The 15,563-nt window shown below is 38.1% G+C and overlaps 1 protein-coding gene across 1 annotated transcript in view; it reads left to right on the forward strand.

The window, feature by feature from the left end:
• The window catches only part of Prm (Paramyosin), a 72,776-nt gene that overhangs the window by 16,850 nt on the left and 40,363 nt on the right, over positions 1-15,563 (forward strand). Inside the window, exons 3-4 of the mRNA XM_083122320.1 lie at positions 6,184-6,270; positions 9,068-9,234. Coding sequence (XP_082978446.1) covers positions 6,184-6,270; positions 9,068-9,234 — 254 coding nt within the window. The remainder of the gene's footprint in view (positions 1-6,183; positions 6,271-9,067; positions 9,235-15,563) is intronic.

Here is a 15,563-nt window from a genome sequence, read left to right on the forward strand (position 1 = left end):
GGCTTTCATATTCGCTCAATTTGAGTGAGCAGAAAGGTGGGCAGAGATCACATCACGGTGGGCAATTGCCCACCCTTGATAACCTGTAGCAACCCACAAAGATCTTTGTGCATGTAGCTATCCAGTTAGTAACACGAACTATAAATGCTCTTTTATTCATATTTATACTTCCGCTGCGCACCATAGCTTTAACAAGCTTGGGACCGAAGATTTATGAGCAGAAAGCATTACACAACCTCTCGTTTGTTCTAAATATAACCCCAATTTTTTGTGGAGTTCCGCTCAACAACATGCAATTTCACGTCACCCTGCACAGTTGCTGAAAATTCTGCCAAAGAAACTTCATGCTGTTGAATTTGGCATCTGGTGTTAATAAATCGAATGGGAGCACAGACATCGCTAGATGTTGCACTTCACTGATTTTAATAGTTGCCTGTGTTCGTTAAGTTTAAGTCCCAATTTTTACAAAAGTGTACATTTTATATGTAAAGTTATGAAACTTGGCATGTTTGCTATTTATACATAATTAGTGATTTTAAGCGTTGTAGGCAATGACGGAATGCTCTTTGAGCCGCCATATTGGAAAATGGCTGCTAGAAGTAACTTTTAGCATTAAACAATTGATTAGATGACCAGATTTTGATTTCTTGTTTTAGAGCTCTTCTTGACATTACAAACTTTTCTCTAAATCATAAGAGCTCCATACAATTTTTAAAAATTGAAAATATAGTGCTGGCAAGAAGAATTCTCCAGTAAACGACTTTTTTTTCCATAATGCACAATATCACTTTCAAACCCAAAATGAAAACGAAAGAGGATTTCAAAATTTTTCATTTGAAATACCGTAATGTATATTTTGTCCTACAGTTTCCTCAATAATTGACGATCAAAATTTCACCGCAGAAAATCAAGTTTCTGCTTGAAAGAACAAAATATAGAAGATGCAGGATTTAGGGTGGGGTCAAAATCATACAGTTTGCCACAAACAAAGAATCAAATTTGTTTTCACTCGTTGCATCTTCGCATTAGCACATGAAATTATTCCAGTAGCTATTTGCCTTGCAATTTTTCGCTATGTCTCATCGTTTCAGAGCAATTATCAACTAATAATTGGCGCAAAATATGATACGTAAAATTATCACCAACTATTCTTGCTCCTGGCAAGAACATTCGAGGATATTTTTTAGCGGTTGTCCGTCGGCTGTCAAATCAATAATGTTGATATGTTTTTAATATAAGAAATATATGTAAGTTTGAAACGCGTCTTTCATCCGAGCAAGTGTAAGACTTTTAGTAAGTGTTGCAAAGTCCTGATAAAGAGATTCTCTCGGGTTTTCATCATTCGTCGCCAGGTAAGCTTCAAGACTTACTTCTAAGTCCTGATAGTTTAACCGGGAATATCTTGGTGGTCATGCATAAATATTACCAGGAAAATTATCCATCGCCATGTTCAATCACTTGTTTCAAGCAATGCCAAGTTCAATAATGAAACCAAACATCAACGAAGCAGCTGGTAACCTCTACACCAGCCTCAGTGCAATCCCATGCCTCCATGGCGGAGTGGTTAACACACAGCGCTACGACGCCAGAGGTCCCGGGTTCGAATCCCGGAATGGGTTTTCTTTGTGTGCTCCTTAATCAATTTCATCGTATCATCACTCATTCTCATCTCCACAATTAGTAAAAAATGGCAGAAATACGAAGTAAAATAAACAAAATCAATCAAGAACACGTAGAACGTAAAGATAAATGGATTACAATAGTGCTGAATAATTTGCTTGGTAATCATCAGCTTATTGATTAATTTAGTCATTTAGAAGTGTTTCACGCTGCATGTTCAGTTCATAACAAAAACAATCCCTAGCTATTGGGGATGGCAGCTAGGATAATGGTAAGCAAGTTTATTTTTCTCGCGAAATATGAGTTAATGTCTGTCAGATGTGGCTTGCTGTCTGCCAACCCTCGTTCATTCCCCAATCATCAAAGACAAGAGTTTCGTTCAACCATCTTCCTGGGTAGGGTTAGCTATAGTGGGATAGCACTGCTTGCTTTCCCCAGCGCTGCAGGTCAATGATGTGGCTCATATATTGTGAACCTTGTTGTGAAAACAGGCTGAAAGATTTGCAATCTCGCACATGGTGAAGGGATCCTTTACCTTTCTGCCAAGATCGTGTATCCCGCGTCCATTTGTTTCGTGGTTTTTCGCAAGTGCCGAGAAATGCCAAGCAGTCCGTTACACCCTTTCACTCCTCGTGTGAATCACCAAGAACAAACACAATGTTTATTTCGGTGCAGAGAGTTTGAGATGACAAGTCGAGCGGCACGCAGAAGTTTCATTGGAATCTTGACAAAAAAAGAGTCACTTCGGATATCTTGAAAGTGACGTCACGGAGTCTATAAATGCCGTTCGCATCATCGAGTCGGGGTGGTAAATCCTGATGTTTTTACTGTACACCCGCGGGACAACATCTAAGCAGCATCCAACTGATGTTTGTCTTCTGCTATTCTCGTACATCGAGTTTGCGTTCTTGCCGTTGAACTTGGGAAGAATTTACAAGAACGAGGAATGTCTTCGAAAGATCACTTCAAGTGCACGTCGTTGACCTCAAAACGAATCCTTGCCTGCAGCGCCAACAGTGTTGGAAATACAAACTAATGAACGATGATGAAGTATGGTGTAACAGCTTTTCGCATTATGTGAGCTAGACCATCACCATCTTATATTACGCTTCGCCTACATGTGATGACATCATAGTAAGAAAACAAGCTAGACCGATTATATATTAGCTTTCTTTATCCTATATTTTTGAACTGTATTTGTGAACTTAGGCATCTAGTAAGCTACAGCCTCACAAGACGATAGAATGAGTGATACGCGTTCAACAAATTACGAAATGGAAGTGAATATGAAGGCGAAATTTAAAATGCAATGACGAGATAACATGAACATGCGGTTGTGTAGCTTGTACTAACTGGTATGTCTCGTTTGATGCAACTTATGGCATACGACAGTGCATAATGGGAAAAAATTGATTTCCATTTCTCGTGCTACGTGACAGCGTGATGTCACATGAGGTAGCAACACACAGAACCTAACAGTCGCATGCTACATTTTGCCTAATTGTTACCTCACTGTAGTTACACCTGCAAGTCGGTGGCCATATAAAGTTAACAGTGCCTAATATTTTGTGGCATTGGTCAACAAGAAAGATCTGTTAACGTATTGAGCAGGTCTTTGAATCGCCATTTCCCCGAGAGTTGAGTCTTTCAGATTTCACTCAAACAAATGTTTATGTTGAACATCATGGCGATAGATGTAACCAGTTTAGACATTTACATATTATTTTTGTTATTTTTGTGACACTAGTCGGGTAAAAAATAACAGCTAATATCGAAATATGTTGAAATGATAGCCTCACTAAATCTGTCTGTTAACTACCAGTACTCAGAAACCATAGTTTAGAAACTCATAAAAGTTAATTAGTATTGGTAGTAGTGAAGTAGTGTTAGTCGAAACGTTCGTTTTTGTTCGTTGGACAGTTTTATGAATAATTTACTAAATAGAGAAGTGGGAGACGCTCATTGTCAAGATACTAAAGGGAATACCAACAAGGAAGGAAGGCTATTAGCATAATGGTTCTAGCAAAGACGTAAAAATTCAATGCGTAGCGATCGAGCCCTGTTGTCAGTTCTTCACCCCTGTTTACGAGTATTCTGAGTAAAACCTTACAGCCCTCGGGTCAGCTTGCCTATTCACTAATTTCAACTTGGCTAGCAACATACACAATGAAGCAAATGATAGAATTCAGCACTTCCCGTGACTTTCAGTTTGGCGACAACGCACTACTTCTCCAACCGCATGGCACATGCTCAGTGACCTTGCTAGGAAGGACAGTGTGATTTTTTTTCTTTTTTGCAAATTACGATTTACACGGACACTTGCAGATAGCTGACAGCTTTCTTTCTTAACTCTTTTACATGGGGAGATTGACTCGCCCCACAATCATAAAGGCACATAAGAATTGCGGAATTATTGAGCATGTCCTCCACATTACTCAGAGGTGTTGGAAGCATTTACAAGTGCCTTTCAGGTGGAGACTATTCCAACTATGTCCTTGCATGGAACGGCTATAGGATTCACCCAGCCTCTAATGAATGGGTGCCTGTGGGGAGTAAAAGTTGCCGGAGCGTGGTGCTTATCACATCGCTTCCATAAATGGCAGAGATTGTGAATGCTCCCCAAATTTCCCCGTACGCCGTCAAGGCAATGGGAAGGTGATAGCTTTACCTTTTACTTTTATGTCCGAATCACTCTTGTGACCATCAGAGACAGTTTTTCAACTATAGCCTAATATAAAATTTGAGCAAATTTAATATTCAGATTAAAATATGTATAAATCCTATATAGTTTAGTATACAAGTAGTAAATTTCACAACAGTAAAACTGTGTCTGACACAACATGTCAGTTTATCCAAAACAATACTAAAAAGAATATGATGAAATAATTCACTGTTCTTGTGATAAAAGCTTCAGCGTAAATATACCACTGGACCAAGGAACAAAAACTTCACGCTTATCCTGAATTCTAGACATCACAATCTCATTATCTTGAAATCCATGTTTTTCAGAGCTTGGGAGACCGGATATATTAATGGTCGTCACGACTCACCTCGGCACATCACGGGTCGGTATGGCTCCAATTTCAATTCAATTATGAGCGTTGAGTTCGGTTCGGAATATTTCTCTTCAGCTCAGCACAGATTGGAACAGCCAGAATGCCTTCCCGAGAATTAAAACCGGTTCTGAGCGTTCGTGGTGCAGATTATTTTATTTACTGTATCAATTATACCATGTTCTTTGGTCTTTAAAGCTTTATCAATATTTTTTTCCCGTTTGCAGCGTTTCTGTTCCTTTCTTCCCGTTCGTCTTTTCGCACAAACAGCAAACCACTACCATAAACCCGCCTTCCCCAGAAGATCTCCATTACAACTGTTAGCTATTGAGTCGTGCCAACCGTTCATGAGTTTCCTGCTTTACACTCTCTAGGGTAATGCTGAAAGTAGATGAAATGTTTCAGTTTCTGAGCTTCTTGCTGCGCATTCAAATTTGGGATACTTGATGATCGTTCAGAAATAAGCACTCCTTGCCATTGTCAATCATAACAACTTTATTAGCAACTGGCAACTTCTGGTCTGCCTCGCTTACAAATATAATTCCTATATTGGCCAGTACCGGGATGACAAATACTCACTGCTCTGAAAGCAGATTGCATATTTCAGCTATAATATTTTCTAAGTACACTCATCAAAATGAATTACCTTGGAAACTGAAAGATGTTCAAGGTCACGAGCCGTTGGCGGCTGGAGACACGTTCATAATATTATGTCCCATTACTTCCGGTCGATGATTGTGTCTTACGTTACTTGCTGACTGTCATTAAAGTTCAGTTAACGCATAACTATTTCTGTGCAAAATACATTTTATCCTCCTGTTTAGTAACTACAATGTCTGTAATACTCAGAACTGACATTTTGGTTGCTTCAACTTCAAATCATTACAAATTGCTTGAGAAGTTACATTACATCATAGTAATGTTTATCAAATTATAATCATACGATTTTTATGCTTCTTGAGAAACACATTGAAATGTGCTGAATGGGAAGGTTTGGGCACTGCAAGTATAGTTTTCTTTTTATTAGTTCTATTAGTTGCTTCACTAATGTGAAACTTATATTCTTACCGTCTGAGAAATGAACGCATCGTTGTGGAAAAAAATAATCTGTTAATTCAAATTGCGCAATAATATGCTGCATATGCATGCGCTTGCGTGATTATAATACAAATATTAGTTAATATGGTGTTGATGACTTTGAGCGGGGAGGGGGGATATAGTAATGTAATAACACAATAGTCTGTTAATCCTCGACGGGACTAAATACTCGAGCATCACTAAAGGAAGTTACTGTATTTGGTTTATTTGTAAATTAGCAAATAACAATAGTAACATTGAAGTTTCTGGTTGATCCATGTCCAAATTCCTGGAACACAGTTGAGCTTCTGAATAGCTATTTTGTTGTCGAGTTCCGCTGTCTCAATTCCTTGTATTTTGTAGATACATGAAACATGTTTCTGTCTGAAATCTATGCATGATAATTAATTGTCATCTTTTCTGTTCGTTCCAGATTGAACGAGAAAAGTCAGATTTAAGCGTTCAGGTGATCCAACTGTCAGAACGCTTGGAGGAGGCCGAGGGCGGTGCAGAAAGCCAGGTAAAGTAAAAAGCTACATTTTTAATGTATTTCCAAGCACAAAGTAAAACAAAACATCCTCCACCTCCATGTTACGATACAAGTTGTAGAAAACACACATTTCGAGTTCGCCAATAATGTTTAGCCACTATGTTTACATAGACCACACACAAAGGAAGTCGTATAAGAGAGAACACAGCAATTCTAGAACTAGTCGATCTCGATAGAAATTTAAAAAAAAAAAATGTAAATACAAATTTTGCACAAACAATCGTGCATACTTATTTACGTTGTATGTCTTGAAAATTTGGATTATAGCTGTTTGTAGGGTGGAAAGACTAGAACATTGTAAATACGTCTATTCCAGATTTTCGGTTTTCCTTAATCGTTAGTAACAAAACGTTTCCTGGTACACAGTTAACGAAGTTTTCGAACGTTCTTTTACATTTGCCCAAAGTACTGGGGATGCATCCACAACACCCACCAGCTACACAGCAGTTGCATCACACGGAAACTGTTTACGAAGTATCAGCAGTATAACATCTCTGCTCTGCTTCTGTCCATTGATGTTGGCAGCTTGCCAGCCAATTAACGTCCAGGCTCTTTTGAAACTCCTACAGGAAGAATGCCAGCTGGTCTTTTCACATCATCAAACGGCCGACAGAGATCAATGTAAAACTGTACACCACAGAAATACCACGAAATTTGCACCCAACCAGAGAATTGCACTATTCTGGATGCAGTCAATGTTTGTTTATAACATTTACGGAAAAATGCAGATCTGTAGGGAATGAAATTGCGCAAGAGGTAAATACATAACAGCTTGTATACATAAATATTGGAAGGGATATGTGTCTTTCATTAGTATTACGTCACGTTAGTCAAACCGGAAGTTGAAAAGTTATTTTGAGGGCGGCCGAGGCGTGGTGCTGATCTCACCAACTACACAAATGGCCAAGATTGTAAATATTTCGGGTCCTTACTTCACATCCTCATGTTATACGAGGGTCACTATTTATATTTTGAGTCTAACAATGAAAAAACAGGAATTTGGCATTGAAAACTGCTTTATTGTTTTTCGAAGTATTCTCATTTATGGTTAATACACTTTTGCATTCGTTCGAACCATTTGTCAAAGCAGTTTTTCAAATCTTCTTGAGACACCTCCATAATATGGTTTTTGAACGCATCAACGGCGTCTTCCGCCGACGAAAATCGTTGTCCACGCAATTTATTCTTGACATTCGGGAACAAGAAGAAGTCATTGGGTGCCAAATCAGGACTGTACGGCAGATGACCCATCAATTCGATTTTTTGACTGTTCATAAAGTCGGTTGTTAGACGAGATGTGTGACAGCTGACATTGTCTTGATGAAGAATGATCCGACGGTGTTTGTTTGTTTTCCGTATATGACCGAAGACCTCTGGCAAACAAATTGTTGTGTACCATTTAGAGTTGACCGTTCTACGTTCCTCTAAAGGCACAGTTGCCACATGACCAGTTTTCCCGAAAAAACAGGGGACCATTTGTTTCGATGTGCTTCGAGCGCGAACAACTTTTGTTGGATTGGGTTCATCTTGAAACACCCATACAGTCGACTGCTGTTTACGTTCCGGCTCATATGCATATATCCATGATTCGTCACCTGTTACAATCTTATATACGTCTTTTGAAGCACCACGATTGTATTTATTGAGCATTTGTTTGCACCAATTGACGCGAGCGTCTTTTTGAGTTTTTGTCAAATTGTGTGGGATCCAACGAGAACATACCTTTCTCACAGCTAAACGATCATGTAATATTTTATATATGCTGGTGGAATTAATGCCTATGGTTGCCTCAATCTCACACTATGTCACATGACGATCTTGCAGTATTAGGTTTTGCACAGCATCAATGTTTTCTTGAACAACAACTGATTTTGGACGACCTTCGCGAATCTCGTCGGTGAGCGAATGGTGGCCACGATTAAATTCATTATACCAGCGTTTCACAGTGGCAAAGGATTGGACTTCATCGCCAAATGTGGAAGTAAGTTGATCGATGCACTTTTGTCTTGATAATCCACGTCGAAAATCGTAAAAAATCATCGCACGAAAATGTTCACGAGTTAATTCCTTTTTATTGTTGTCGCGCAATCTCCAAGGCAACATAAACAACACAAATGAAGCTATTGACAAAACATTTGAAGTATGTTATGGTCAATAATGCCAGACGATTCCGTGCAAACGTCAAATCGCGCCTAACTTCAATCAGTGTTGCCAAGGCTCAAAATATAAATAGTGACCCTCGTAAAGTGTAAGGGGTTAGCTTAACATTTTGTTATATACCTATATTAAGGCTGGCAGACGTCCTTCTTAAAAGGCGTCCTGTATTCTACGAAATATTTTTATATCAATTGAATTTACATTATATATTACATTAAAATAATATATAATACAATGTTTATTAGAATATATCACTTATATATTTTTGTGTAAAAACTGCTTTGTACACTCCCGTGCAGTGTATGTCCTGTATTGGTAAAGGACAACTATGCCACCCTAAAGTATGTATGTATGTGTGTGTGTGTGTGTGTGTGTATGCTTATTGTGTGATATTGGTACTAAGAATGCATTCATTGGACACCAGGAGAGAAAATTATGCCCATCTGAAATTTTCAACCAGTATATTGGTCTTGTTCCATTCTTGTCGTTTTTGTATACGAGATTGAATGAAAAATGTTAACAAACTCAAGAGATATTTGTAGTCATTGAATTTCCACATTAAATTGGCCATTTTAGAGCTTTCCTATTAGAATATGATGTTTCTTTCCAGTTCGAAATTAACAAGAAGCGCGATGCAGAGCTTTCAAAGTTGCGAAAACTCCTCGAGGACGTCCACCTGGAGTCTGAGGAGACCGCCCACCTCTTGCGGAAGAAGCACCAGGAGATTGTCATCGACTTCCAGGAACAAATCGAACAACTGGCTAAGGCCAAGGCCAGGTAACTAACTTTCTATTCTCACTACAACCCAGGACCGAGTTTCTGATTTGAAGGTTTTGGTGGGGCTATTATGTACAGAGTAGGGGATGATAAAGGTCGGATATATCTTTTAATTTTTTTTTTAACCAGTTTGATTGGTTGGAATTATGTTTTTAATTAACATATTGACTTATTATGTCCTATAAAAAATAAATGTACAAGTTAGATACAAAATTTCAGGACCTTGACAAAACGCACATCTTTACATCTATACCCTGTCCCAGTTATTTCTGGAGCAGGCGAACGAAAACATGTCTTTGCACAAGTGGTGACGCGAGACGGCTCGACCAGTGAACACGCGAGAGGGAACTGGATTGCGTGAAAGGGCGGCGGGGGGTCGACTACAATTACCAAGCTTTGAGCAGAGTGTACTTCTTCGCTCTGCATACTCGATTTCCTCCCCTTCTCTGACGCTATGCGCGGCCATGCTCCAAAGTTATCTGGGACAGGGTATAGAGAAGATAATATAACCTCCTGTTTTTGTCCTTTGTCTTTGTCATGAACAGCGCGTGTAGTGTGTTGATCTTAGAATGTTATTTTTTTGTTAAGGCTAGTTATTAGTAGTGAAAACTACGTAGTTTTTGCAAATGCCTGTAGATGAAACCAGCTTTCATAGTTACAATTAGTGCTAATGAATGCTAAGAGTGAAATCTAGTTTCTACTAGTGAAAACGTTACGTTAGGTTTTCTACTTAAAACTGCGTTTAAATAACATACCGAGTGGTCTAAAAGTCCCGGAACGGTCACATATCGTGAGAAATACACATCGAATCGGAAAACAAAAAAAATCGTTAATAATAAGTGAAAGAAAGCTATTCAATGATATCACACTTGATTCCCCACCCCACCCATTTTGTATTGTAGAATCGGAAAGAGGACTTCATTCCGAGTCCAACGAGCTATCAACCATCCTCCTAGCTCAATTAGGAACGGAGATATGGAGATTTTTAATCTGCACGTCAAGACCCTTCCATATACTCTATTGAAAGGTTTTGACGTGCAGGGGGTGGGGGTGGGGAATCAAGTGTGATATCATTGAATAGCTTTCTTTTACTTATTAAACACATATTTTTTACCGATTATTGTGTATTTCTCACGATATGTGACCGTTCCGGGACTTTTGGACCACCCGGTATATAGTTGATACTAATTCCGTTAGTCGCACCAGAGTTCAAGCATAACCTAATAAACCAACATATTATGTACAAAATCCTTGACAAGAATTGCATAAATTTCAACAGCCCGATTAGCTTGCCTGTCCATAAAGCGGACTTAGTTATGTTAATTTACGCTCGTTTGAAATACGAGGCACTATAGGTATTCGTTAAAACTAGCTGTAACTAACTAATTGTTCATGCTTCCTGTATTATTATTTCAAACATATTTCGGGAGAGAGGGGGGGGGGGGTTCTACCCTCGCCTCTCTCGACACGCCTTTTTGTTGACTCAGCCTAACTGCCCAGTCAAATCAAGTGCCACTCCTTGCAGTACAGATTGTGACGTCACAAGCTAACCTATCCTTTAACTTCTACTTCCAAAGCTACAAACCTATCTTACGTGAAATTTATAATGACGTCAGCCAGTCTGTGAAGTTCTGAACAATTTCGTTCACCTTTCTCCTTCAGACGATGCTAACATTCTATTTCGGATATGCTCAGGTGAGTTCGGAGCCAAGAGAAAGAAAAGAAAACATAACTGAGAATTCTTCACGGAGCAAACTTGAGCCTAATATTTCCAGTTTGTTTTGCTAACCCGGATCCCCTTGGCTCGACACTATATTCAGAAGACCCCAGTTCCTCTACGAGAAGCGGAGCTTGCCAATTTCCAACAACGAGGTATCAAGCAAGATTTAAAAGGATTATGATCTGGCCATACTTTTTGTTGGGCGATTGTGAGCTGGTGTTAATGCTCCGATCGTGAAAATTACAGCCAGAGTTCTAATTCTTTGATATCTAAAAATAAACACCGTACGTGCAGAAAATGGCACAACTTGACTCTTTAGTTTCATTTTTCAAACCATAGATGGAGTCACCAGCTAAAAGTAGCTTGTTTTGTAGAGAATTCGGTTCAGTAGCAATTTTTATTTATTTTAATTTTCATTGTATTTTGAAATAAAGTAATATTTCAGCTTTCTTGTAAAAAACGTACAGGGCAGATGCAAGATTGCATTGTATTGACATATTATCTAATTTCCCTGAAATATTTAGTATATAAATATACACATTATGCAGTTTAGTGAACATAATTCTTACAGCATACAGAGAATCGTTATTAGCGTTGCCAGATGTCATTTAATGAAATATGTAACATAATGTGTACTGGAAATACAAACTACGTATATAACTGTTGTGTGCTAGTGTATAGGAAGGTGAATTTTTAAACTCCTGGTCAGTGTGTGTTTTGTATTGGCAAAGGAGAAATGTGGTACTCCTAATTATTAATAAAATAGTATTCTCATTGAAGAATATTGTGAACGTAGCAAATTATTCTTTAAATACAAGAGAGTGCCAAGAAGAAATATTTTATAACAATTTTATTAATCAATGCAGAAAATATGTTTGTTTCTTAACTATAGTATATCTCTTCATAGTACTAAACATGTGTTTTTCGATTTTGACCGTTACCGATATTTAAAACACCTCAGAAGATATCTACTATTTATTATTGGTACTTTGCATACCACATCAAAATAAAATCGATTACAATAACTGATTCAGGTGATAAGTATGAAGTTGATGTGGCTCTTACAGAAAGAATAGTTTTACGTATTGAAGAATCAAGAATATTTTTGGATATGATTCTTTGAATCCTGACAATAACAATAAATTTGTAAGCGCTAATACTTGACTCATTTGCAGCTTTTCTTCTCATTTTGTAGTAAATATAATCATTTTCATATGCACCTGGAAATTAATGTTAATAAAGGTTTCACCAACAAATGTCAATAAAAATGTATGTTCAAAGTGCATAAACAGAGCATATAATTTGTGTGAAAAGAGAAAAACACGCTGTTTCATGCAACATTGTTATTCGTACAGGCAAGAGTTTCAATCTTCCTCGCATACAGTGCCACCGCTATTCGGGCGATTTCGTGCAGTTTGCAACTTCGTAACAAGTTTGAACATGCAGGCGCGCTCCCCGTCAAGCGGAATGCTGGCATAGGTATTGTTGTAGGCCTATCTTCTATCTATCAGCGTGTTCGAAATGGGCAAGGTGAAAGAACTTAGTTCCGATCTGAAGATTGTTATTATAAATTTGACTCTTAGAGGTTATTCGTTAAGAAAAATTGGACAAACAGTAAATAAATCACACTCCACAGTTCAATACATAGTAAACAAATTTAGAGAGGAAGGTTCAACACAGAATGTGCCGAGAAAACCAAAAGAGAGACGGTTGAATAAACGTGATGAAGGCTTTATTTTAAAAAGAGTACGAGAAAACCCCCGACTAAGTGTTCTTCAGTTACGACCGTTAGTAGAAAATGTTGCTGGCAAGATGATGTCCGATCAAACTGTCCGACGTGCCTTGTGGAAGCATGGATATCATGGCAGAATATCACGAAAGAGGCCGTATGTAAATAAGGTGAATCGCATGAATAGACTTTCATTCGCGAAAGAGCACATCAACAAGGACCAGAAATTTTGGGGTAGTGTCATATGGTCAGACGAGTCCAAGATTAATATATACGGGTCAGATGGGATAAATAGGGTCTGGAGAAAATCAAATAAAGACAATGATTACATTAACACAGTTCCAACAGTTAAACACGGTGGTGGGTCATTAATGATTTGGGGCTGTATGTCGTCCAAAGGTGTTGGTACCATCCAGTTTATTGATGGTATCATGGATGCATATGTCTATTTGGACATATTGAAGAACAATGTAAAGCAGAGTGCCCAAAAAATGGAAGTGCCGCCTACCTACAGATTCCAACAAGACAATGACAGTAAGCAAAAGGCACGAGTTAACATGAATTGGCTAATATGGAATGTGACCAAACTACTACAAACACCAACTCAAAGTCCAGACTTAAATCCCATTGAGCATTTATGGGCAATTTTGAAGAGGCGAGCCCATAAAGCAGGCGTCAAGTCCAAACAAGAGTTGAAAACTGTTGTGCAAGCCGAGTGGAATAAAATAAGCTCTGAAACATGTCGGAAACTGGTTAATTCTATGAAGAACAGGTGTCAAGCAGTAATTAAAGTCAAAAGATACGCATCAAAGTATTAGAACTGTCAGTCAATTTGCTCTGAATATACTTTTTTCTTTTATATTTATAAGTGTACGAATAGAAAAGTTGTACAAAAAATGGCATGTTTCTCTTTCAGTTTCATTTAATTTATTATTGTCATTGGTTATACAGAATTTGGGTAAGATTTTATGTTCCTAATGATATTAGTTATTGAATTGTAAAGAAACAATTTTAAAAGAGTGTATTTCCTTTCAGATATTAAAGCATTTTCTTTGAAAATCCGTGTGTACGAATAAGAATGTTACATACTGTATTAATATTAGTATTGGTTCCCTAAACACTGACCACTGGTCGAACGTTTAGTTGACGATTTTCGATCTCGCCTTTGAAGTGTTCGAGCTCTGGCCTGGGCACGGATATATTCATCCTCATCACCGCGATTTGTCAAGAGTTAAAAAAGTGATAACACAAATATAATACAATACCACAAGAACACTGACCAGGCTACAATTCGTGCAGTTCATACTTTATATTTCAAATTTCTGCTAGATTAAATGCAGATAGACGAACATAGAAATGAACAAATGAAATTACTACTTACATACTGAGCAAGATAATAGCTAAAGAAACTATTTTCATCTCCAAGTGTATTTAAGTGTAAAGACATTGCATAATTTAAATGCACCGTATCAACTGTCAATTTAGCTGCTTCAAAACGATCTTAGCTTCAATTTATGTATGATTCAGCTCCCTTTTAATAATCTGATTTGGCAACACTGATTTGTAGGCACCTGCTAAGTTCTTCTCACACGTAGCCCCTGGAGGAACAGAAAAATGCATATGCTTCTTGTGATTAATCCTAAAACCCCGGGCATCCATGCTATATCTAAATCTAGAGCTGACTACGTAGCGATAATTAATCACGAGTGCTTGTCAAAAATGGCGGAAGCACTCTCATCCACCTTGAGATATTATTCCTGCAAGTGTTCAGATCTTCAGATAGAGGGCTCTAGTTGCCATGTGGTTGGATTCCTCACCATATCTTAGCCAAATGAAGAGTCAGAGGTTCCATCTGGTGCAATTTGTTGGCAGTGAATGTTGGCTTACAATGTGAAAGCTTGGGTCAGATCCATTAAACAAAGAGATGAATTGGCAAAGTATGAGTTTCACATACCGTCGAAGCACTTGAAACAAATCATGCTCTTATTGTTAACAGCTCACAGTTAACAATGAATTCTTGCAAGATTTCAATTAACATTGCTGAGGACTTTTAGAAAGAAACAATAAGCAGTTTGCTAATGCGATCTTCAGAATTCTCAATTACAGTTGACGAATTATTGGAACAGTGCGATTCTTTAGTATTACCGTGCAAATTGTCCATGACTATTATATCCATGACTGTTTTTAAGCGATGGATGCTGGTGCAGATGTTGTCAACAGTTTGTTTTGAGTTTTCTTTTAATTCTTGAAACTCTTATTGGGTCAAATAAAGTGCACAAACATAGTGATGGACAACTTGCACCGTTATACTCACTGCACAATCACAGGCGAATCTAGATTTTTTTTGGGGGGCACATAATATTGCTGTAAGCATTTGCTTAATATATACTGATTGAATTCAGTTATTTTACGTCGCTTCTATGCCACTTCTGGCTAGTCGCGAAGATGAGGATGCGTGATGATATGTGATGAAGACACACTCACAAGGAACACCCATGCGTTATTAACACTACAGTATTACGTATGCTGCGAAGGTTATCAGCAGCTTGTTTGGCGTTTTGTTTTAATTCCAGAATGTATCATTGCACAAAACAAAGAGGATAAACATGGTGGTGGACTATTTGCTTGGTAATACTTATGCATTCCACTGTACAAGAAGAACACGACGGAAAACACTCTTGTTACATATTGCAACACGTACGAACTTACCTGTCAGAGATAATTTTGAAAAGAAAGAAAAATGTAAACGCCTAGTTGCACATTTCTTGAGGGAGACAGTTTATATTCTCGCTTCTCTGTGACATTTCGGAATCGGCTCGTGAACAAATAAGGCACGAGCTGCCGACACTGACTCCCGAGTCTCCGGCTGGCAAAAGGCGC

The sequence above is a fragment of the Lepisma saccharinum genome, chromosome 5 (genome assembly GCF_977018435.1).
Source record: "Lepisma saccharinum chromosome 5, izLepSacc3.1, whole genome shotgun sequence".
In the NCBI taxonomy this organism is placed as follows: Eukaryota; Metazoa; Arthropoda; class Insecta; order Zygentoma; family Lepismatidae; genus Lepisma; species Lepisma saccharinum.